The sequence below is a fragment of the Anabas testudineus genome, chromosome 8, assembly GCF_900324465.2.
Source record: "Anabas testudineus chromosome 8, fAnaTes1.2, whole genome shotgun sequence".
Taxonomy (NCBI): domain Eukaryota; kingdom Metazoa; phylum Chordata; class Actinopteri; order Anabantiformes; family Anabantidae; genus Anabas; species Anabas testudineus.
The window spans coordinates 15,521,228-15,546,592 of NC_046617.1; the positions used below are offsets into that span (position 1 = coordinate 15,521,228).

Below are 25,365 nucleotides of genomic sequence, written 5' to 3' on the forward strand. Positions count from 1 at the left end.
TACAGTTAAATGAACAATAACTGGATTAAATTATTATTATATGATGTATAACAATACACCTTTGCGATCTTTTTACTTTCACACATGCACAATTTGCATTTACATCCATAATATTATCTAATTCTTTATGTTACATCAATTAATTGAATTATGGGTGTTGGTGGATATTTCACTGTACTGAACATTTTAGTTATAGTTTTTTTTATTGTTTCCTTGTGTTTTTTTTTATTATTAAAATTAAAATTTCACTCAATAATAAGACATAAAAATAGTAAAAACAAAGAAAGAAATCAGTGCAGAAAAAAAAAAGAAATCTGACGTGGTTAGCGCGACGTGACGTCATCACGTGATCTAGTCAACAACTCAGCTGTTGTGATGTTGCCTTAAAATACACTCGGAATTGTTAGAATTGCAAGACCACTTGGTTTGAAATGTGTCCAAAGCATGCATACCCCCTCCTGGTGGTTTTACCACTTTATATGGTATGATATGTACCCACACATAATAAGAATAAGAATTGATATAAGTTATCAAGTGCATAAATTATGAAGTTACTGCTACAATTATTATGAATTACATGATAAAATATTCATACTCATTATTCTAACATAATATTTGCACTGAGCAGTTAACTCAATATATATTTTCACTTATAAGTACAAAAGTTGTTTATTTTATTCTCACATGATAAAACATAGCCTCCGTACCAAAACGTGCAACATCAGTCTTCCGGGGTAAGTGAGGATTCCAGGCTTTCGAAGAGCATTTGAAAGCAGCATTGGACAAGTGAGGAGAAAAGGAAGAAATCCACGTCGCTCGTCCTGAATCTTCACGGTCCGGACGCGTAATGTCCGTAAACACACGGTGCTTCTAGTTAAGCAGCATCCAGGTGTCCATAGTGGCGGGTTAAGGCGGGACAACGCACGTCAGCCCTGTTTTCTGGACGAAAAATGGAGCTGGAGGACGGAGTTGTGTACCAGGACGACCCGGGGACATCAGCGATGATGTCTGAGCGGGTTTCGGGCCTGGCCAACTCCATCTACCGCGAGTTCGAGAGGCTCATCGGCAAATACGACGAGGACGTGGTGAAGGAGCTGATGCCGCTGGTCGTGGCCGTGCTGGAGAACCTGGACTCGGTGTTCGCGGAGAACCAGGAGCACGAAGTGGAGCTGGAGCTGCTGAAGGAGGACAACGAGCAGCTCATCACCCAGTACGAGCGGGAGAAAGCCCTGAGGAAACACGCAGAGGAGGTGAGGAGCGTGGAGCTGGGGGGAGGACAGCCACACGGGGATGGTGGTCAGCATCCAGATGGATCTGTGTCAGGTGTTTTCATCCTCCCAGCATCCCCCCGATCCATGAATTCACCTGCACACGTGGCCGGGGCAGCATCCATGGTGTTTATTGGGGGATGTAAACAAGGATGGCTCAGAGCAGACACAAATGGCCCCATGTCTGTTAATTAGCTGTTTCTAATGATGGGGGGGTGGTCAGTGACATAACAACTGTGTCTGCAATTCAAGTCATGCAAAATAAAAAATGAATCCCATAATCTGTCAGCACGCCCATTGCATCAGATAGTGAAGTCACAGCAGAGCCCTGTGAGACTGAGGAGACAGCAGGTGAAGTGAGTCAGCATTTTGAGCCATCACTGAAATACAAGTTTAAAAAATAAACAAAAGGACATATATACATACAGACTACAGTGGTGTATGTGCAAAAGGTGTACTAGTGAGTAAACAATCTGAATAGGTATTCCTCCAAATCAGTGAAATGTACCCAAAGTCCAAAGTGAGCTGCAGACAAATGGTCCCTTTATATCTGATTAATTTAAATTGATATTACTTGTGCATGAATACTGAATTTTTCTTCTATCCGTCACATATGTTGACGTGTTTGTAGTGTATCCATGAACTTTTTGTGGGCTCAGAGAAACTGTGTGGCAACATCGCATCGGTGGCTTTATATAGTTTATTAATTTTGTCAATCTGTAAAGAGACATGTAATCTTTACAAAGGAAAAACATCTTGAAAGACTTCTTAATCTGAAAACTGTGGTTGTCAGACGAATGTTGTATAGTAGAAAGTACAATATTTACCTCTCAAATTGATCATGTAGCTTATGTTTAGCTCCTCAAGTACCTCAATGTTGTACTGAAGTACTGAAGTACTTACATAATTGTACTTATATACATCCCATATTTGGGGATATGAAGTCATCCCATGGCAGCTTTATCCAAACTAGTAGTAACTACAGCTGCACATTCATCATATTACCTAATGCCACCCACATAATCAGTCACTAGTGGTGGAGGAAGAACTAAACATCCTTCATTTAGGTGACTGTGTCCCTTATTGAGAACAATGCAACGGGTCACAAATATACTATTTATAACACTGTTAGATCGTTAGTGCTGGTGCATCTTTGTTTATGGAGCATTTTTCTTTTCAAGATGCTCAAGGATGAGCTAGATTTAACTACTGTACTGTGTGTACTGTTGGGATGCTTAGTTTCAGGTCAGCCACCCCAATGAAACCATCTGAGAAAGTTAGTCATGAAGTCTTTCATGAAACTACGAACATCACCAGGAAATGATGCTTTGAGATATCCTGACTTTTACTCCATCGTATGGTTCAGGTTGCAAAAACACTGACTTCCACATTTCACACATCTTTTAAACTCCATACTGTACCTTTATGACACGGCCAGTCTGTGTTATATTTATTTTCATTTGTAAACCCAAATGCACCATGATGACATCCCCAAGGTAAGACTTTGAGGAACTTAAGACATAATGCAACTGAGTTCACTGGCTGAGTAATACACCTCATCGAATGTGAAATTGGTGGATTGTAAAGTAACAAATTTGAAATCAAGTCAACATGTGCTGTTGCACATAGTTTAGCATGTAGGTAGCAACCAAATGGGGGCATATTATTGCAACACCTCTCTCTGTTTATTTGATGAATTTCCAACAAAGCTCAAAACCCCAAATCATGGGTCTTGTGTTATTAGCTGGATAAAGCTTAAGGTGTGTGTGTGTGTGTGTGTGAGAATCTTCTGCCTCCTGGCCTGGTGCTTGTGCATGAAGAGTGATTTAATGTGACTTGCACCATGTGTCCCAGCTTGCTTGTTTGACTCAGGGCATCAGGACAAAAGGAACACTGCTCCGATATGCAGAGGACATGTACTGTAAACCACTCTGTATAGTCGAGCAATGTAGCAGCCAGACACACTCATACGCACACTGACAATAGCATCATGCATTGTTATTGTAACTCCCTCTATGAAATATAAACAAAATGTCATTAAACCAGTGTTTACATGATTGTCATGGAAAATAGAGCCATCTGTCTAAAAACCTGAGGAGGAGAGAGCAGGGGTTGTGCTGAGTGTGTTGGAGAGGCAAGGTATTACTTCCAGGTCATATGATCCTTTGTCATGAGCTAGCAGAAAGGGAGCCTCCCCCTGCTTGGTTTCCCTTTTTTGTTTTGGGTTTTAATGTCTGGAGTCTCACACTAGCCCCCTCTAATTTAACAAAATACTGAAAGGTGTCACATTTCTCTTTGGGAGGCCGAGACATTTCACAAGTCGACTGGGCATAGACGGGCTCTAACATGCGTTTGTACATCATCATACAATGAAGGTCTCATGTGCGTAGAGGAAGAAGGGCAGCCACATTAGGGCCTTGGCTTGGTCAGCTGGACAGGATGTGGACGCCAACACACACATAAACACACAAACATTCTCCATTCAGTGGTTCGTCTAGAAGGAAACTGTGAGCCACCGGAATTTGGGGATGAAGTAATGAGTTCCTGATCCCATCTCTCTTTAATTATTCACACATATTTTTACATCAATTGTCTAGTTTTGTTTTAAACTCTTGAGAAATAATTGAGTGCAGTTTTTTATTTTTCTGGAGTCTAATTATTTAGGTTATAGACTAATAACGTAGCTTTATTATACTTTAATTAGCATTTATATCTTGTTGGGGGGCTCCACTGTTACAAGATTATATAATTTTCAAGTTGAAGAACCACAAACACACGTTTATGGCACAGCTCCTCAGTCCATGAGACTAACAACTCTTGCATACTGGGGCAGGTTGTGAAAACAGTTGTCCGTGAAGTCTTTTGCTGGTCTGTTATTGTGTCCATTTTAATTTTGTGTCTTGACCCCCTTAGCAGCTGATGTGTTTTAGAGTGTGCCAATGAGTCTGACCAAGCTCTGTGTGTGTGTGTGTGTTTCTCTCTGAGTAGAAGTTCATTGAGTTTGAGGACACTCATGAACAGGACAAGAAGGACCTGCAGAACCACATGGATAGAATGGAGTCCCACTCCCGGCAACTGGAACTCAAGATTAAGAACTATGCAGACCAAAGTGAGAGCACATTGTCATTTCTCTCAGACTCACAGTTTTCTATTGTGCTAATTATGTCTCAGAGTGAAATGTTTGATTTGTCTCTATGTGCTGTATATTGTGCTGCTCCTGTCGTTTTTTTTTGCCCTCTTCATCTTCCTCACTACTTTGATGTCTCCCTCATGGCTTGCTATGCACGCACACACACACAGATACACACTCACGCTCTCTGCCTCTTTGCAGGGGTAACAGTAATGGGATTATAGGATTTCTGTTATTCCCATCCCCTTAATGCGGCACTGCTTTACCGCCCATCTTACTGGTGGATTAAGACATGGAGGCAAAGCAATTGGCTCAGCCGCTCTGTCTTTTGGGAAATACTGGGTTCACACAGTATCTAGTGACAAAGGAACACAACTGTTTAAAGTGAATCAGTCACTCACTCAAAGCTGTTTCATTCTTTAGCTGAAGCATTAGTAAGTATTAGTAACATTTGATATTAAATCAATGGTTAATAGTAATAGCATTTTTTCCATTGTCATATAACATAGTTAACTATTAACCCTCCTCTGGAAAATAAAGATTCTCAAGTTTATATGCATCAGACAACTAGTCAGGTGGTTTATCCATGACTTCACTGTGAGTAAATCAGTTTCCTACTGCCACTCCCATTGATTGGTAGATCATTCATACACTATGTTCCAGCAAATGAGTGCAGGAATTTTCCTACAGGTCAGAGTCCACAGCTACTGTAGTATTACAGTAGTAAGACCTCAGTTAATAGTGGATTATGGGCAACAAGGCTGCTTAGATTTTTAAAGCTGTTGGTTTTGGAGTTCTGTTTGTACTGTGCAGCCAGTTTTGAATGTCTCATTTCTGCTTATTCTTAGTTACCAATGCACTAAGATCCAGGCCGATCTGAATTATGCTGTTACATATCCATTGTACTGTATTGTGGTCTCTGCACATTATACTGTAATAGTCAAGCAAAAAGTATCTGACAATTTGATTTCTATGTAGCATGTCAGCCTTTAGTCTTTCAAACAGATTTATGACACAATATTAAATGGACCCTCAGTGGGATGATTGTGCAGTTCCAACATGGAGCAGGAATATTTTTTATGTCTGTGGTGTTGTTTTGTTTAGTCACATATCCTACTAAAGTGAAAACAGCTTTCTAGGCAAATATAGGTTCAATAAATTCAGTCAGCATCGTAGTCTTAATGTTAAGCCTCACATTCATGTCCTCCACCCAGTGATTAGTCATACTTTACTAATATGAACTCACAGGAGGGATAACGTCATCCTGTTACTGTCTCCCCTGTGAATACCTTTTCTCCCTTCACTTAATTACCTGTCTTCATGAATTGGATGAATCATGAAAGCAGAATGAAATTTGGTGGCAAGAGTCAAAATACACACACAGGCGAGACATGTATCGGACAACATGATGAAGCTTTAGCTGCTATAATTGATTGTATCTTTAACAGGCTTTATACAGTATGTCTGTTGCAGCAGCTCTTCGTGTGGCTTAGGCTAAACATGACACGCTAAATAGGGGATTAGGTGTTTTTGTCACTTTCTAAGTCGGCTCCACATTGAAACCTATTTGAGTCAGATTACCCCCTGTGCCTGCCTGTTAGAGAGATGTTACCTGCTTTACTGTTTCTTTCCTCTAGTTTTTTACATTCAATTTTCAATTTCAATTCAATTTTATTTGTATAGCGCCAATTTACAACAGAAGTTATCTCAAGGCACTTTACAGTGTAAGGTTTAAGACCTTACAGAAAATATTTATACAAAAAATTATAGAGAAAACCCAACAATCCCATTTGAGCAAGCTTTAGGCAACAGTGGAGAGGAAAAACTCCCTTTAGAGGAAGAAACCTCCAGCAGAACCAGGCTCATAGTGGGCGGCCATCTGCCTTGACCGGTTGGGGTGAATGGAAAGAGAAGAGAGAAAAGAACAGCAGGCAATAAAGACAACAACAAGCATCAAGAACATTGGGCAGGTGAACTGGATTCTGGAGATGTACAGCTCCAGGCCGAGGATACCTGCAGAAAAGTACAGAGAGAGGGAGACAGAGAGGAGGAAACACAACTAAAAGAGAGAGAAGCCACAAAGTTAATGACATGCAATGGTGGCATTTGCATTGATACAGGAGAAAGGAGAGAGGAGAGGAGCTCAGTTTATCAGTAGAGGTCCCCCATCAGAATAACCTATATCAGCATAACTAAGAGATGGTTCAGAGTCACCTGATCCATCTCTAACTATAAGCTTTATAAAAAAGGAAAGTTTTAAGTCTAGTCTTAAATGTAGAGACGGTGTCTGCCTCCCGAACCTGAACTGGGAGCTGGTTCCACAGGAGAGGGGCTTGGTAGCTAAAGGCTCTGCCTCCCATTCTACATTTGGAAACTCTAGGAACCACAAGTAAACCTGCAGTCTGAGAACGGAGAGTTCTGCTTGGAAGATATGGATCTATGAGGTCTTTAAGATAAGATGGAGCCTGATTATTAAGGGATTTATAAGTTAGGAGAAGAATTTTAAATTCAATTCTGGATTTAACAGGGAGCCAATGGAGAGAAGCTAACGTTGGAGAAATATGATCTCTCTTGCTAATTCCAGTCAGAACTCTGGCTGCAGCATTTTGGATTAACTGGAGGCTCTTTAATGAGTTATTGGGACATCCTATTAATAATGAATTACAATAGTCCAGTCTGGAAGTAACAAATGAAACATCTGTACATTGTTTGATGAGCCAGTGTTGCCTGTAACAGACTCTTAATATTATTAGCTCATGATTAAATTGACAAGTGCCATTATCTGTGTTTCAGTTGGCAGGTTAGAAGAACGAGAGCTTGACCTCAAGAAAGAATACAACTCCCTTCATCAGCGGCACACAGAGGTACAGTAAGTGGGTGAGAATAGAGGGAAGGAAATGTTGAGGAGATGTAGCTATTAACAGCATCCATAACTAGTTCCCTCTGTCTTTTGTTTTGCCTACTGCAGATGATCCATAATTATATGGAGCATGTAGAGAGGATCAAAATGCAGCAGATTAGTGAGACTTCAGAGTCGAGCGCTGTTGGCCGAGTCAGGTGAGATCACAGTGGATGTGCTTGTGTTAAGAATCTCCAGCAATCCCTCCAGCGGTTAACTAGGGTGAAGCTGAGACAGCTTTTGTACATTAAACATTTGACAAAGCGTTATCAAAATTCTTTTATCTTTTCTGTTTTTCTCTTTACATCTACAGGAGAGAACGGCCTCTTTCTTTGGGAATTTTCCCATCGTCTGGTGGCACTTCACTGCTAATCCCAGACCCCCAGGCCAGAGCAGAGACACCAGGCACAGAAGGCTGGAGGTTCACTGACCCATCACAGCCACGGTCCAACACCAGCCTCAAGGTGGGTGTGGGTGTGGATGCGCCTCCCTGTTATCTTTTATCACAAATGGTGCAAATAAAGATTTACTTGTAATTTGTTTCCCCTCAGAGAATAAACGTACTACTCATCAGGACTAGACTAAATGATATCTGCTTGATTACACAGAGAGTTGGACTCTCTGCCATTCGTCCAGTCTGAATGGTTATGCTATGACATCTTCTTTCAAATCATAATCTACTACCTGAACATGCACTGTTTAAGTTGTCTGATCAAAATGAGGTTCAATAGTGTACAAACATAAAAAGTAGATAATTATATATAAAAATCTTCTGATATGATACTTTAATCTCATTTGCTGGATGTGTGCATCCAGCCGTCCGGCCGTTTTAAGAAGGTAGTGGGATTTCGGTTTTGGGTTCATTTTTAAAATAGAGAGGCTTTTATAAGGCTCAGTTGTGTTTAGCAGGCATCTGACAAGGACGTCTCTGTGTTCAGACATCCTCTTCTTTAGCTATTGATGAATATGCAAACTTCCCCTGCTGCAGCAGTCAGAGGACATCATTAAATGTATCTCATGAATATTTATGACCTCAACTATTTTAATTTTGACAATAGTAATATTCTTTTACCTAAAAATAATTATTCAAAGCAATGACTGGCACGCTTCAGACCTTTTTTGGTATGTGGGTTGTGTTGTGGCAGTTAGGACCTGGAGGGTGACAATGTTATTTCATCCCACTGCTGCGTTTTTGTTAAAACTGGGACAACAGCTCTGCGGCGCGGTGCATGATGGGAGTGATGCCGCTGTATGGCTCACAGCCAGTCACTGAGGGAGAGGAGACTAGCTGGAATGTGATTGGTTCTTATGTAACCAGTGCTACAGGATAGTTATTGTTTAGACATGGCCTTTTGAACATGGTTGCCTTTGATATGCAGACAAGCTCTTAGAGCTAGACAGAGACTTCATATTTATTTATGGAAGTGGGTGTTGCCTTGCTGAGTGGAAAGGAACGACAGGTAATGTTGCGCTTATGCCCACATGATCCAGTCTCCATCCACAATATGAGTCATGTAAGCACAATCATCCCATTGCCTTTAAACCTGACATAATAAATAATCATTGCTTTTTGTTTCATTAGCGGGGAACTTTATAGAATAAAACAGACAGCAAATGATTGTGTTATCTTCATATCTGATTAATACTTATGTTACTGTACTATTAAAATAGTATAATTACAATAACATAATTGTTATGATGTTTGTGTTAAAATTATATATATTAAATATTGAGTGTCAAAATAAAAACTAACAATTTTTATGTTAATCAACTATTTTTTCAGCTCTATAACTAATAGCATTAGTTGCATTTTATGTACTGAAAATGCTGAATATGAAAGATAAATTAAAATGAATCTGTTGTTCTTTTCCTTGCACACATGCAGCTTTGCACGTACAGAGTCTACAAGCTTTCCACACACTATAGTACTTTTCTGTTCACTTCACAGTCATGCACACTTTGGGGTGTATGCATTTCTTGTGAACTGCTTCTGCACATGTGAGCTCCATTCTTATTCTCCCCCCCCTCTGCTACGCAGTTGGACTTTACCGACCCCCCAAAAGAAAGGGAGGGTAAGAATGCACAGGACTCTACTTGGGGGAAGTCACTGGCAGACGACTGCAAGGTAGTTGGATGAGTGTTGGTGGCAACAGCAGCAGCAGCACACGTGCACTGGCTGTGGACAACGCAGTGTTTGTGTTTGCGTGTGTGTGGGCTTCAGTAGTCTCCTTCACTATGCTGTTTCATCTTTTCCAAAGCGCCGCCTCTCACTTTGTGCATCTGTAGGCACTTCACAGACCACCTGTGCTACATTGTGCTACATGGAACCACGTCCTATCTGAAGGTGACACTGGGGATTTTCAAAATAAGTGCACATAGCCATCAGCTGTGCCACAGATGGAATTGGTTAATTATTAATCTGTCAAAGTCAATAATGACGTGGTTTCATCTGGCCTCCAATTTGTTTTTCATTTCAGCTGAAATGCATGACTATTAAATTTCACATGCTTTTCTTCATTCATACAGATCTTCAACATTACTAACCCTAGGCTTTATGTCCTGTAGATTTATAATTACATTTTGTTTTAAATAGTTTCAGTTGGATCTTCTGTGGATTTGTGTTGTGTTGTGTACTAGAGGTGAAATGGCAGCTCAAATTGTTCCCATTATTTGTGTGAACCCCCCTGCAATTTGTATAGCTGTGTGTGGACTTTGTGTCTGTATCTGTGTGCTAGCTCTTCTTTGTATCTGATTGTGGTTGTCGTTTAGTATTTCAAGGTTCTTTGTGTTTTTGTGTTCATTCGTAGTGTCTCTTTTGGATTCTCTGATATTTTCTTAAGCTCCAGTTTCACAAGCGCTGTTCGATGCATGTATAGTGATGCTGTACATTTAGTTCCTAACCTTTTCAAGTTTTTGATTACTATGTTCTCTGTTCCAGCTTCATATTAATCTGTTAGAAACATAAACTGTGTTGGTGTTTGTTGTGGTCAACATACGTTCAGTCTTGTCATTATTTTAATTGACCCTTACTTTTGACTTATCTGTAAAAGTTGCTGTAAACGAGTCTGTGTCTACAGGATGAATTATCAGACTTCACTGGCTCCAAGTCGGCCACACCAATGTCCACCACCGCCTCAGACTTGGAGAAGGAAGATGGGAACAGTAAGAGCACTGAGGTGCAGGCTGCACCAGGAACGAGATCCATATCAGTGGGTAGGGTCAAACATCATCAAACTGCAGCCGTAACATTCACTAATCACCCATTAATCTATTAATCCAGTAAGCACTGATGACTAATGACTTTAACTCACATATTCTCTGCGTGTTCTGCAGGTTTGCCTGAAAACGAGGACAGCTCAGATGTGCAGGACATCATTGAATCAACCCCTGAGCTGGACATGGATCTCATTAGCTACAAGGCCTGCAGGTAGTACAATAAAACCTGCTGTTGGACAAACTTTTGACTAAATTTCACAGGACGGCAAAATATGACGTTCTGTTTTTATTACTCTTGCAGTACTCCTACCAAAGGCATTGAGAACATGGCATTTGACCGCAATACAGACTCTCTGTTTGACGAGCTGTCGTCTGCAGGCACCGGGCTCATAGGGGATGTAGATGAAGGAGCCGACCTGCTGGGTGAGTAAAAATGGAATAACGTGGCTGTATGAAATGTCTCATGTGTATTAGAAATTGACTCAGTGATTCTTAAGTGAAAATCAGACGGACACGTCCTTCCTGGGTATTTTAGTGGTAGCAAACATAATGGTTGTGTAAAAGCTTAGTGTGCAATGTTTTGTCCCTCTAGAATGAACCTTTGTGCAGCTTTGTATTTGCTTCCAGTCTTTTTTTATCTTAAAAGCCACAGGACGTTTCATCTGGTTAGCATAACGTGTCCCAAATGTGTTTCAAATACTCATTTTCCATAATTGAATAATAATATTCTTTTTATATTCTATATTAATTCTTGTTTCTGTTATCACTGCTTTTCTGGGGCTTTTAAAAGGTTCTGTTAAAGCTCTACTACACCGTTTGGCCAGCAGCTCTTTTCCTACTGATAGTACTACTTTCAAACTCATTGTAACTCCAACACTTGCTGTTTGCTGCAGTGCTACACCACTTGCTTTTGGTCCAGCTGTTATGCGCAGTGTTAGCCATATACCCATGTTAACATCACCTCTTTCTCTCCCGTATCTCATCCTCTGGCATTTGTCCATAATCCCAGTGGAGTATTCTGGTGTGTATGACCTCAAACCTTTCCTTAGCTTGATATTCTTCTGTAATATCCCTTTGACCTCTGCTCATTAGTCGCTTTCTGCCATACTCGTCATCCTTACAGTAGCTCACAGCTTCTTCTTCATTATGTTTAAACAGCATAAAGTAGGTTTACTAGTTCACAGTTTAAAGCTTTTCAGCTGCCTACTTTTGACAATCTTTGGTGCATGATTGATGAAGTTTAATGCTTCCTTTAGTCTAACTGTTTTTTACAGCTTGACATATTGTTTGCCTTTGTATATACCTCTTTTTCTACTCTACTGCTGCAGTTGTTGAATGTAACTAGCCTTAGACTCTGCAGCACATTTTCCTTTTTGCTTGTGGAGTTCACAGCTACATATGTAGCCGTGGCTCCTCCATCATTTTGGTCATTCCACTGTCTCAAACTGTATCCGCATTTCTCTCTCTCTCTCTCTCTCTCTCTCTCTCTCTCTCTCTCCTCCTTGTTCTTTCCGCCTGACTTGGATTGCATGGTTTTCTCAGACCTTAGTTTGATTGGTAAGACCTCACCCACCCTATCCATTCTTCTCCTGTCAGTCATGTGCTGTGGGTTTGTGTCTTGTGGTAATTATTTTGTTGTGAAACCTACAGTAACAAAATACCTACAGTGACAAATATCTCTATAGGAGATATTTCATTTCAGACAGTACAGTTGCTTTGGTTTACAGACCTCTTCACTTTTTTCACACTCTACCGTGCACATTTTAAAATGAAACATATGTAATTGCCCATCGCTGTACACACAATAATGAACAATGATAAAGCTTCTCACACCAGGATTTGGACAGGTTATCCCATTCTGCCTGGCAGACCTGTGTTTAATTGAGCCATTTGTGGACAGTCAGACACTTGTCCTGAAGCCACTCCAGTATCGTGTTGGCTGTATGCTTTGTATCATTGCAGTGCTGAAAGGTTAACCATCACCCCAGTCTCAAATCTCAGGTTTTCTTGAGGAACTTTGTATTTCTATTCTGCTTCTCTCACTTCTGACCATTGCAGCAAGCCGGACACAACTGTCCACAAGACTGCCCAATAAAGGGTTAACAAATTATAGTGTTTGATTTTTTATTTATTTTGTAATTTAGTAAAAAATATGTTTTCACTTGACTGATTTAATAAAATAGTTGGCAAGGAGTAAAAAATATCCAAAGTGAAGAGTTCTGAAAACTTTCCAGAGCAACTGTGGTACATTGCTGGTTTTGATTTTAATAGTAGTAGTAATTTACAGTTGTGCATTTTAATATGTAGTGCCGATGTACTTACTGCTACAGCTTGTTGTCAACCTTTTTTTTTTTTTGTTATAATAAAATTCTAACATCACAACCAATTATGTTCAGGTATGGGCCGGGAAGTTGAAAATCTCATTCAGGAGAACTCACAACTCCTCGAGACAAAGTAAGTCCAAAACCTAATGTTTTTATTTAATTACTTTGACATTTGAAATCCACCATTTTATTTATACTTTGTCATTCTGACACAAAGAAAAATAAATTAATATTGCGCAATTGTTTCTTGTCTCTCCAGGAATGCCCTGAACGTAGTGAACAAAGACTTGATTCTGAAGGTGGATGAGTTGACCTGTGAGAAGGACATGTTGCAGGGAGAGCTGGAGGCCCTGCTGCTGGCCAAGACCAAGCTGGAAGACAAGAACAGGGAGCTGGAGGAGGAACTCAAAAAGTAAGTGAAAGCAGCTAGCATGTATCAGTGTACTGTTACAGTTATTGTGACGTGCCAAACTATGTAACTGGCATACTTAAAAGATGATCTCTTCCAGAGTACGACTGGAAGTGGAGGAAGTAAAACAGAAAACTAAAGATGAAGAAGATGTGAGTATTTTCCACAATATCTACTGAATACATACATTCAGTGGACACAGTGTTTATCCTGATTCTATTTGAGATAACAAATGTATTTCTGTGTAGTTATGTGTGGGTTTAATTGTGTGCTGCTGCAGAGTGACGTACCCACAGCCCAAAGGAAACGCTTCACCCGAGTGGAGATGGCCAGAGTGCTAATGGAGAGAAACCAGTATAAGGAGAGACTGATGGAGCTGCAGGAAGCTGTGCGGTGGACAGAGATGATCAGGTACAAAACAAAAGGCTGCAAATGTACTCATGTACATACAGTACTCACATTGTTTTTTAAATTGAAGTTACTTTTGGCTGTAATAAGTTCTTAGTGTGTCACCAAACAATAATTAAATAAATTACTTTTTTTTTTTTTAGGGCCTCGAGGGAAAATCCAACACTCGCAGAAAAGAAGAAATCCAGCATCTGGCAGTTGTGAGTTCTTTGTAATAGATGGTTTCTGTTTAAAAACTTTAATTATACTATCTCTTGTTAGGGCTTTCCAAGTTAAGTCCTGTGCTATTCTCTCACACAATATTCGATACATTTTTTGTTCTTATCTTTCCCGGGATGTGCTATTGAATTGACAGCGTTAGGTAAAGATGGTGTTATAACGTTCTCCCAGCCAAACCTCTCTCTTTTGCCCTTCACTGACACAGAATTGCTCCTTTATTACAAATGGATCCAGCTATGATGTGTCGTTCTCCAAAATCTTTGCTCTCCGTGATGCATCGGTTGTTGTTATCACAAACTGCTCAGACATGACTCTCCTTGTGCCCCTGGGCTTTCCTGTCTCCTGCCTGCTGTGTGCCTTTTGATGTTTTCCTACTCTGTCTGCTCATAGGCAGCTAAGGAGGCACAGAGTTCCCCCAGCAGCTTAAATACATGTACATGCTCTGTCTTATGTCAGACAATAGGATTTGCTATTTAGTAGATGTGTCTTATTTGAAAGTGATCAAGACAATGATCTGCTAGAATAGCTAGCATATCATTTGATAGATTTTAGAATACGTAATAATTACTGAAGAAACATGAGCATTCAGCATGCTAGGACCGGAAATTACATCTGTTGCTGTATTGTAAAGTAGGGAAATGATTATGTACGTAAACTATACATTTCACTGTATAGTTGAACACCTATGAAACAATTATTTAAGTGATTTTTATTTATATTTTATTCTTACAACTACAATGTGTTTATTTTAACTGTATATTGACATTGATAATATTTACACATACTAAATTGTTTATATATATATCTATATATAAATTATACAGCGATACTCTATGAGTCTTTACCTTGGGTGTTTTTTTTTTGTACCACTGCGAATTTAGTGTTTAGTGTTTAGTGTACTAGAGTATCTTCCACTGTAAGAGTATAAAACTGTCTACAGCAGCTTCACAGTTAGATATCGTTAATACTTATGACAGGAAGTACTTAGCTATTCCACGACTCCCAGCATGCTTTATGTCACTGTACATTAAATGTTGGTGGTAGTTCCTTGGTTGTCTGGTTGGTTGGTGACCCCCACTCCCACCTTGCTTTTCCCCTGCACTTCTGTCGGCTCTGTGTCCCTCTTGGCTTTCTGTAACTTCACTACCTGCAGCTTCAGCAGACTGTTTAGCTCCTCCTCCAGTGCCCCAGCTATCAAGAAGGTGGATTCCCAGTCCAACGTGAAATACAACTCCCCGGGCAGCATGTTAAAGAAGAGTAGCACCTTCTCCCAGTTCCCCACAGAGAAATCCAAGACCTTTGACTTCCTCAATGAAGAGTGAGTAACACAGACTAGTGACTGTATCTTTAGCGTGTTTTATTATGGTGGAAATATTTGGGAACATTTCTATTTTTTCTCTTTTTGCAGAAAAGACCAGTGCAGCTCGCCATCACGTAAAGAGCAGAAAAGAGCCCAGTACAGACAGGTCAAGGCTCACATGCAGAAGGAGGATGGACGGGTGACTGCACACGGCTGGAGCCTGCCCAGCAAATATAAGGTACAGTAGGAAACAATAGTTATATAGGAAGGGAGGACATACTACAGTGCACCACATAGGGCTTGACCTTGTGAGAGTAACCGCATACAAAGTCTTTATTGACATATACTATAAATGAACATTATAAATAAGTATTGGTGCGTACAGTAGTTGTCCACAATCTGGAACTGACTGATCAATCATTATTCATTATACTTATTCCTATGCTATGATTAAATTTATTTAAATATCCAGCATCAGGTTGCCTAAGAGCCATTTAAGCAAATACTTTTCAGATCAGTTGTGTTTTAACAGCTTGTGGTGTTTGCATGTGCTGCCTATTTCTTAACAGGTAGCCAATGGTGGCCAGGTGGAGAACAAAATGAATTTACCTGTACCAGTTTACTTGAGACCTCTGGATCAGAAGGATACTTCTATGAAGGTAGTATTACATACACACACCATAGTTTTGCATGTATTACCTTGAATTCTGGAAAACATTCTATATTTATAATGCTTTCCTCCATGTTTCCCAGCTGTGGTGTGCTGCAGGTGTCAACCTGTCCGGAGGAAAGACCTTGGACCTCACAAAGCAGACAAAGGGCTCTCAGAGTAGCCTGGATCAGCTGGAGCAAGAGACTAAGGTGAGAGTAAGTCAATTAATCAGCGATTAAAACAGTGTCACTCTGTAGAACCAGTGAGTTTATAGAAGTCTACACACTTTGATTTAGAGTTTTGTATTTTTTTACAAGGATCAGGAGAAAGGGGAGAAGGAGAAGGAGCTCATCCTCCAGGACGAGATTTCCAGTAGGGTGTGGGTGTGCACCAGCACGCATTCTTCCACAAAGGTTATGGTACTAGATGCCACTCAGCCCTCTGACCTGCTCGACAGCTTCTATGCCTGCAACACACATGTTGTCTGCATTGCCAGTGTGCCAGGTATGTTTTCTGGGAACATTGTTTATTAGTGGGGATTGGTTCAGTAGATTTCCTTCTCAGTTATCCAAAACTCCATAATTTCTTTTGAGCATACAGTTTTAACTGTGGTGTAATTTGTGTTGTTTTTTTTTTTTCAGGTGCGCTGGACACTGATTATCCAGCAGGTGAGGAGGTACCCCAGGATCTGGAGGCTAGCCAAGGTGATGGAGTGTCACTAGCTGGCAGTGTGGCCAGTGTGGGCTCAACAGGCAGCGATGGTACCATGGCAGCAGAGGGAACCACTGCAATCCCCCAGACAGCCAGCTTAGGTGTCACTGACCAGTTGGCTGAGCACAGCGCCATTTCTGGCTCAGGTAGTTATCTGTAGACTTGATGTTTGAAATAAACAGAGTATTTCTGGACTTGTTTTTAAGTTGCACTATTATCCAGGTTTCCCAGAGTTCAGCCTAGTGAAACCAGGTTACCTTTTTGCAGCCCAAGCAATGAGGATAATACTTTTTCCATGCGCCTTTGAATCCCCACATACATTCTTTTACCTCAATTGACCTTTTTTCTTTAACCTTTTTTTATATTGCCCATAGTTGAGCTGTCCAGAGAGACCAGTCCGGCAGAAGATGGGGTTCCTACAGCAGAAGAGGCAACAGAAGCAACTGAGGCTAATGCTGGTGTGGGCGAAGAAGGAGAGGAAGACCAGGGAGCAGATCAAAACCAGCCTGGAATCTACACAGAGCATGTGTTCACTGATCCACTGGGGGTGGGACCCACTGACTCCCCTCCTGCTGACAAGCAGAGGTAAAGAAATCATGCACTAGATAATTGTATAGGGTGAGCTACAGAAGTATTATTCCTTTTTTTTTTTTTTTTTTTTTTAAAAGAGGCTTTCAAGATGCTAATTTAGGAGAAAAATAAAATTAATGTTCTGCCCAAATGAAAAAGGTGAATAACTTTTCACAAGCTCACCTTCATACAGCTCATATGCATAAACATTTTGAATAGTCCAGTGTGATGTGTAAATTAAAATTTCAGTCTGAAATCATATCTTCCAGCAGTCATTTCAAAATAAAAGCTTTATTATTTAGGATTAAGAAATATAGAATAACTCTGGTAACATTAATATGCCCATTCATGAATCCATCCATTATCTTTTTTCCTCTTAAGGATTGTGGGGGTGCTTTGGCCATACTAAGATACTGTATATACTGTAAGTCTGCATTTGTCACAAGTGTTTAGAGATGGTGCATTTAAATATTGCTCTGTCTTCTTTGGTTCAGCTTTGTGCAGGATGGAGTGTCTTCCTTGATGGACGACTCAGACGTGGCTGAGGGAGAAGTCTTGAGAATGAGCAGCGCCCTCCCTACCATGTGGCTGGGGGCTCAGAATGGATGGTGAGCAGGACGGTGTCCACTAGATGGCGCTAGTAGTGCATCACAAAATAGAGTGGTACCTTAAACATATTAGAGACATATTGTGAAGTCAAGTCTGGTTTAACCCAGTTTTTGTCATGTGAGGAAATGCATTCTATTACTTCTAACTTTGTCAGCTGGATTTAATCCCTTTTAGTCTAAAAGCCACTAATAAGCTGGTAATGTACAGTATTCTGATCAGTCTTTTCTTATCTTTCTGTCTTTTATTTTTAAGTCTGTATGTGCACTCATCTGTGGCTCGGTGGAGGAAGTGTCTCCATGCTATCAAGCTCAAAGACTCCATCCTCAGCATAGTGTGAGTACAGATTCTCACAAACGCACCAAACATACAAACTGTGCTTTAAAATATGGGAAAAATGTGTGAAATGGTCTTCATTTGTTACAGGCATGTTAAAGGGAGAGTCCTGGTAGCACTAGCCGATGGTACTTTAGCAATTTTCCACAGAGGCACTGGTAAGTGTGTGGCATAGATCTCTTTGCAATTAGACACAAAACCTCTGCTGCTAATTTCATGCCACACAGACCTCGGTCCTTAAGCGTCTGTGCTTCTCTCAAGCAGATGGTCAGTGGGATCTAACAAACTACCACCTGTTGGATCTGGGCCGGCCCCACCACTCTATCCGCTGTATGACAGTAGTCCATGACAAGGTCTGGTGTGGTTACAGAAACAAGATCTATGTCATCCACCCAAAGGCCATGAGGATAGAGGTACAGCTGTTATTATATTATCCAAGTTTTGGTGTCACACATTAAACCTAGTAGCTCATGTAATAGTTAATTTATGTCTACCAATGATAACTAAAAGTGGTCTCCACAGTATTGTAACATCACACCATCTCAATCTGTCCTCCCTGAGCAGAAGTCGTTTGACGCTCATCCTCGTAAGGAGAGCCAGGTACGGCAGCTGGCCTGGGTTGGTGATGGGATCTGGGTGTCCATCCGGCTGGATTCAACCCTTCGCTTATTTCATGCTCACACCTACCAGCATCTCCAGGATGTGGACATTGAGCCCTATGTCAGCAAGATGCTGGGTATACATCCTCTTCTCATTCTCTGCCTACTGACAAATCAGTTTCTTTATTGAGACGTATTGTCTTTTTAATGGTTACAAAGGAAAGATCAGAAGGAAATTTAAAATAATTAATGAACCATCAAACAAACATGCTCCATCTGCTCTGCATGTGTTGCAGGTACCGGTAAACTGGGTTTCTCATTTGTGAGAATCACAGCTCTCGTGGTGTCCTGCAGCCGACTGTGGGTGGGGACAGGAAACGGCGTCATCATCTCCATCCCACTGTCTGAAGGTATCACATATCTGCATCAACAGTCCGCTCAGATCAACCATTGTTTTCATACAGCTGTGTTATAAAATCATTTTTTGTATTAAATGAAAAGCTCATTAAGATTTAGGATCACAAATTTGATTGTGGACATTCGTTCTCGAACCTGGGGACACGTTTTGGCAATAGCTAAATAAGTAAGACTAATACATTTAGTCTCCTTCTTTACAACGATGACAATAACAACAAGTTCTCAAATAACAATAACAATGTTATTTGAGTAGATGCTGAATTTTGAAGGGCTGCGGCCTCATTCACTAAACTGTGTTTAGAATCGATATCAAATGAAAAAAGTGTAAACATAAACATAATACCTTCTGTAAAACTGTTCAATTCAAAACACTCATAAATACTCATATACATATTGTTACCAAGGAGACTGGAGACGGTGACCAGGCAAACTGTGGCAGGCTGCAGCGTGCAGCATGCATGCTTTACAGCACCATGCAGTAGATATGTGCATTCCCTCATCAAGTTTGTTTTTATCAATCTCAGTGCTATGTGCAAGTTTCAAGCTTCGTTTTGTGAGTATATAACAGCCCCTGGTCATTTTTAAATTCTAGCTTAATTTTCTATTCCTCCTCCGCTTTAGACTTGAACATATTACAGATCATTGACACAGAGTGTCTGATGTTCCTCAGGGATTATTCAGTACAGTACGCAGCCTTTTCCATCTCTCTCTGTCATGTTATCGTTTCTCTAAATCCTTACTGCCAAATATCCTCTTTCTCTTCTCTCTGTGTCTCTGCAGCCTAGATTTCTCTTAAGACACATTTAGACAATACAACAATTGTTACCTCCCAGGTGCTACTTGTTGAATAAAAGATGTCTGGGTTGCCATGGATACAGTCGCTGTGCAGCTTGCAAGACACCCTTTTGGCGCAGCTCTCAATGAGAGTTGATCTATGTCAGATGTCAGATATTATTTTTTTTAGTATTTAGCTGTATTGGTGTTTACTTTTCCTCTATTAGATTCATTTCTACTGATCTTTTCAGGAAATATGTGAGGAAGTGGTGAGGACCTGAGCCTCTTTTCCTACAGGCTCTACTCTGTGGCCAGCAGCATATAGCTCTATTTTTAAAATGGGTGTTAAAGCTACCAAAATCATTGCTATCATTGCTATACCAATGACCCCACCTTTCTTGTTCTTCTCTAATTTTGTTTTATTATTTATTTATTTTCATTCTATTGTTCATTTATTCACTGATGCTTGTTTTGCAATATCTGCCATCACGTGAATACACCAAGGTGAAATAATAACGCTACGTTTTTCTCATCCTGCAGCCAACAAGACAACAGGAATAGTGCCAAATCGGCCCGGCAGTGCTGTACGGGTCTATGGAGATGACAGTTCAGATTGTGCCATACCAGGCAGCTTCGTGCCATACTGCTCCATGGCCCATGCCCAGCTGTGTTTCCATGGACATCGAGATGCTGTCAAGTTTTTTGTCACCGTGCCAGGTAAACGACTAGTGAAGGCAACACAGTGTGAGCATTGCAGAGGGAGTGTGTGGGCCAAATTACTTATGCATATTTATTATGATCTCTTTTTTAACATGACTAACTAGAATAATGGTTGACAGAAAATAAATTAATGAAAGCCGCTGCTGATAGTCAAGAGATGATTAAGTTAAATATAAAATGCTTTGTGGTTCCAGCTTTTTCTTTGCTGTAAACTAAAAATCTTTTTGGTCATTTGGTTTGTCACAGGTCAGGCAGTGCCACCTCCAGGTAGTGATTCAGGCTCTGATGATCCTGCATCTGAATCTTCTGACACAGCAGCTTTGGAGCCCAAAACATACCTGGTCATGAGTGGAGGCGAAGGCTACATTGACTTCCGAATAGGTGAGAAAACCATGTTCCCTTTGATTACCGGCCTGGATTTTCTTGCTGTTAAAACCTGTGTTAAACTGTCCGAGGTGTCTCCACTATCTCAACTCATCGTCTTCCTCCTCAGGGGATGAAGGCGGTGAGTTGGACGGTTTATCAGAGCCGACAGCTAGCCAGCAGTCAACACCCACCAAGGCTGAGCGGAGCCACCTCATCGTCTGGCAGGTCACAACTTCTCATGATTGAAAAAAAAATCAGACTGTTGTGTCAACGCCATGGCCTCAAACCCCTGCATGCCCTCCTAAGGTTTTAATTTGAGTTTATCAGTTGTTCTTAATGCCTGAGTAGTTGACTACTTTGTAAAAAGATATTTTTAGTCCATGTTTTGTACAGTTTATTCTTTAAGAATTTGAAATTGACAAGGAGAGGTTAATGTTAACTTATGAATACGTCCAAGGTCCACGTGTTCGCTTCTGCCGGGTTGCGTGTTGGAAAAGCAGGTGCACACAGGAAGAAGGCCAAGTGAGCACATGTAAAGGAGTGGGTGAAGTCTGATCATTTGTCTTCTAAATGTTAAGTTTAAATATGAAGATAAAAGGGAGAAGTGTTGGAAGGATTTTTGCATTAAATAAAAAGGGAACAGGAAGTTTTGATTTGAACTGAAGCATATTTGTATGTAATGATTTTACCTTTTTAAACGACGTCTACACATCTATGGGAATCAGGTGTGTAACCATTCACTGATGTTTTTTCTTGCTTTGGGCATTTTTATTGTCTTTTTTTATTAGGGCTCGGTGTCACACGTCAAAATACCTCCAAGTAGTACAAAATATATTATACATTTCCAAAGGATCAGTGGTTTGAGTGTGTGTTCTGAAGCTGATTACAGTTTGATTACTAGAAAAGGCATTTGCATACAAAACCAGTTCCTGTCTGTTGTATAATTAAATGTGCTTTTATTGATGAAACGTTTATTTGAGTGGCAGATGTAAATTAGAATGACACCAAGCCCTATTTTCCACAGCATAATGTTTTGTGGTATGAAGACTATCTAAGCAATTCAAAGTATTCTCGTAATACATGACCCTGTTTACTGTACAGTAGGTTAGCATTAGCCTACATAGGGAAATCCCATGAAGGTTTCCTGGTCCGAGTGTGTGTGTGTGTGCCTACTTGGAAGTTTTAAAGTCACAACCCCGTCTGTTGTGTGAGGAAAATCCTCCTGTGCCGCCAGCTTGGTGCTTCCTGTTTGCTTCAGCTCATTGGCACTTTAAAATGTTAGACGGTAGTCGCCTGAGGAACAAACCGTAGACATATTTGTAGTGAGGTGTCACCAAAGGATGGAAGAGCATTGAGAAACTGACAGCTTGATTTTTAGGAAATAAAATTCCAACTTTTAGTTGTTTGTGAATCTAATAATTTGAAGGTTTACATGTATATTTTTAGGTTTTCATAAGCTTGACTAAAAAATAGCATTTTTGTGTGGCACCTTCTAATGAACATGCACACGGCACTAAAGAGACTATCTCCTTATTCGTCATTCCATGTTTTGTTGCTTCAAGTACATCGTTGATCTGGAAGGCCATTATTGTCCTTATTTTATGTATTTGACACTGTGCTTTTTGTCATTTTCTGTTTTTGAGTGATGGGTATTTTGATGATGATGAAGGAAGTGTTTTAGTTAGTTTTTATATCTGAAACGTTGGGCCAAGACTGCTCTGAAGTCTCTTTCAAAACAGTAACTTTTTATTGTGTTTTTGCCATTCCAGTATTTATTTCCTTTGTTATGGAGCCTATCTTGGTTCAGAATGTAACTTTCTACATGAGCAAAATATAATAGGAGGCTATTGTAAACAAAATAGTCCCATGAGTTTACATGATTGTTAATAATGGTTAAATAAAAAAAGAAATAATGTAATCATGTCGGACATTTTTGACAAACCATGAGATCAATATGTGCAAACAATAACTTGGTGGTTTTGGAACAACATATTCATGTACTAAGCTATGCATGTTTTTTTAAGAGAACACTGCTATGTTATCAGCTAAATCTCTGTTTATTGCCACTGTTCTGGGTGGGCTGGATATCTGTATACTGTATATGTGTGTGTGTGTGTGTGTGTGTATATGCACTACGTGTGTGTGTGTGTGTGTGTGTGTGTGTGGGTGTGTATATGTAGGAGTTTGAACGCAAGATGTTTGTCAGTTTGTGTCCTCTTTTTTTCTTCTTTGTCCATCTGTAATAACCCAGAGACTGGTCACATGAGGCCATGACGGTGGTTCCTCCTGATCAATGTTTGCTAAAACAGCATCATAGCCTTATTTTTAACAATCTATTAAACTCAGTTTCATGGAGAAGTTGCTGTTATCATGTGTTTAATTGCTATTAAATGCAATTGTGAAAGATGATCAGCAGGTTAGGCTTTAAAAACCCATTTTCACCATTGGCTTTTTGATATTTTCTGCAATTTCCTATTGTGTTTACACCAGTTTAGGTTATCCTATGTGTTTTTCTGTCTATCTCACGTACTTCTGTGCACCAATCAGCAATACGCAGCATTTGAGTCAGTATGTGGTGACACTTGTTGGGCTGTTTCTTCTCAGTCGAGCAAACTTGATCCTACCACACGCTCCCACACAGTCCCGATGAAGCAATATGCAAGTGCTAAACTTGTGTTATATAATACCTACAATGTTTTAGTAACTTTGTGTGGTTGCTTACATAATTGTGATTATACTAGTATTAATGAAATGCTTCACTACAAGATTTGCTCTCCTTTGCCACCAGATGGTGCTACGTGCCTATTTTGGAAGAGCTCTGATCCACTGTGGTCCTATTCAAATATGATTTTTATCTGTGGTTTCAAAAGACACAAAACCTTTTGCATAATATGAAAACTACTGTACTGCAGCTCAATAACGTCATTGAAGATCATGCCAAATGTATGTTGCCTTTGGGTGTAAATATATTGTACGGTTGTTCTCATCATCCTTCCTACAGCTTAATTAAACTCTGCATTCACTTTTATGATTCAGAACAACCAATGAATTTGTATAATGAAACATGAAGCCACTTGATATATATTCAAATAGTATCTTCAGACTATAACAGTCAAATAATAATTTGGAGTTGTGTTAGTCACAGTGAAGCGGTGAGTTCATGTGGTGTTTTCCTTGGTCAGTCGGAGTCTGTGCCGTTCAAAGCTCTTGTAGGCAGCAGCATCACACATAACGATTTCCATGAAATTACATCACAGCGTAAAAGCCCACCTCCCACCTCCGTCTATCTCTCTCTCTCCATCCCACCTTATCCACCCCTCCTCCTTTTTAAGCCGTGCGTGGGCTGACAGCAAGGCCAGCGAGATTTTCTGACGTCACTGAGTGCCGCCGTAGCACAGACGGGGAACTCTGAGCCGGGCCTGTGCTTTATTACAGCTGAGATGCTGTGAAGAGAGAATGAATCCTGATTTCTTGTGACAGTTACAATTTACAGAGTAAAGCAGTGCTATGATGAAGGAGACGTGCACATGGAGGCACTGTCACTTACAGGGTGTGCTTGATGCACCTTGGGGAACAAAAGGAGCAGTCGATGACGGTTCTTGAGCTGTGCTCACTGGGTTAATTGTTTATTATGGAGCTTAACTTGGTCAGAGATCACAGTAATATAAACCCGTAGGTGTCAATATGTGAAGGCTTGGTTTAACTGTTGCACATTTGGCTTTTTTCACTCCTGAAAGCCCTGTTTTACCATGTTTGATGTCACCACTGATCACAGAAAATTCAATCTCCACTACAAGCTAAGCGCTCCTTTTTGTGCTGTGTTGACACAGACTGCAAAATCACTCCTGATCATGCTGCCTGATTAACCCAAGCACAGAGGGTTCAGTGTAGGAAGAAAAGAAAACAAGGGCAACACATTCTTCTGCTTCTGCATAACAGCTTCCAAAAACTCTGAATCCAAAATATGTCCTTCCATGAGGTGCAGTGCACAATCCTTTCAAAGATGTTTGTGGTATGTCAACATAGCTGAGGGAGGTTGTGTTGATTTATTTAGGAGACGTTTCAAAGCCTCAAAGGTTCTGGATGAAAGTGAAGTGAGAAATATGAAGAAAAGTCTAGAAAAAGTGGGAGAGACAGGACAAGGAGGTGAAGACAAGGAAAAAGGAAAGCTCCCAAGATGACATGGGAGTGAAAAATGTGGCAGTGGTGAGGACAGGAGAGGATGTGCGCTACACACTATTACTAGGTCAGGACTGCCCCCTGCAAATACTTCAGCTGAAACACTGTTAGAGGTGTGTGTGTGTGTTTTACTCCGTCGTCCAATTTTAAAACACTGTGTTCTCTGCGGGCCTGCGGCTCTGTTCCCATGGATGGAGAGAGACGATACAATACAAACACTCAAATATTTGATCTCGAGCAGTCGCCTCTTTTGGGTTCAAAC

General features: G+C 40.4%; 1 protein-coding gene across 6 annotated transcripts; it reads left to right on the forward strand.

Annotated features, from left to right (window-relative positions):
* Nucleotides 1-784: 784 nt before the first annotated feature.
* Nucleotides 785-23,724, forward strand: spag9a (sperm associated antigen 9a). 6 transcript variants are annotated; one of them, XM_026350904.1, is made up of 30 exons: nt 785-1,250; nt 4,257-4,377; nt 7,192-7,262; nt 7,367-7,455; nt 7,611-7,761; nt 9,336-9,422; nt 10,375-10,510; nt 10,631-10,724; nt 10,815-10,936; nt 12,910-12,967; nt 13,097-13,249; nt 13,347-13,398; nt 13,527-13,657; nt 13,798-13,854; nt 15,027-15,191; nt 15,282-15,411; nt 15,743-15,832; nt 15,927-16,040; nt 16,143-16,329; nt 16,467-16,682; nt 16,911-17,121; nt 17,601-17,714; nt 17,968-18,048; nt 18,139-18,206; nt 18,310-18,461; nt 18,613-18,784; nt 18,944-19,057; nt 20,379-20,555; nt 20,805-20,939; nt 21,052-23,724. In XM_026350904.1, exons 1-30 carry the CDS (start codon nt 951-953, stop codon nt 21,168-21,170), a joined length of 3,867 nt encoding a protein of 1,288 aa, XP_026206689.1. In that variant the 5' UTR covers nt 785-950; the 3' UTR covers nt 21,171-23,724. The 6 variants fall into 6 exon arrangements, with proteins under 6 accessions (XP_026206689.1, XP_026206699.1, XP_026206708.1 ...); XM_026350914.1 differs by having other exon boundaries at nt 18,313-18,461; XM_026350923.1 differs by having other exon boundaries at nt 15,927-16,034; nt 21,052-23,723.
* Nucleotides 23,725-25,365: the final 1,641 nt, after the last annotated feature.

Excerpts from the sequence above, each read along its gene's own strand:
- spag9a (XM_026350904.1), top strand. The coding sequence starts at position 951 with ATGGAGCTGGAGGACGGAGTTGTGTACCAGGACGACCCGGGGACATCA. Across the intron at positions 10,937-12,909 it reads TGAAGGAGCCGACCTGCTGG|GTATGGGCCGGGAAGTTGAA; the intron begins GTGAGTAAAAAT and ends AATTATGTTCAG. Across the intron at positions 17,122-17,600 it reads CCTCCTGCTGACAAGCAGAG|CTTTGTGCAGGATGGAGTGT; the intron begins GTAAAGAAATCA and ends TCTTTGGTTCAG.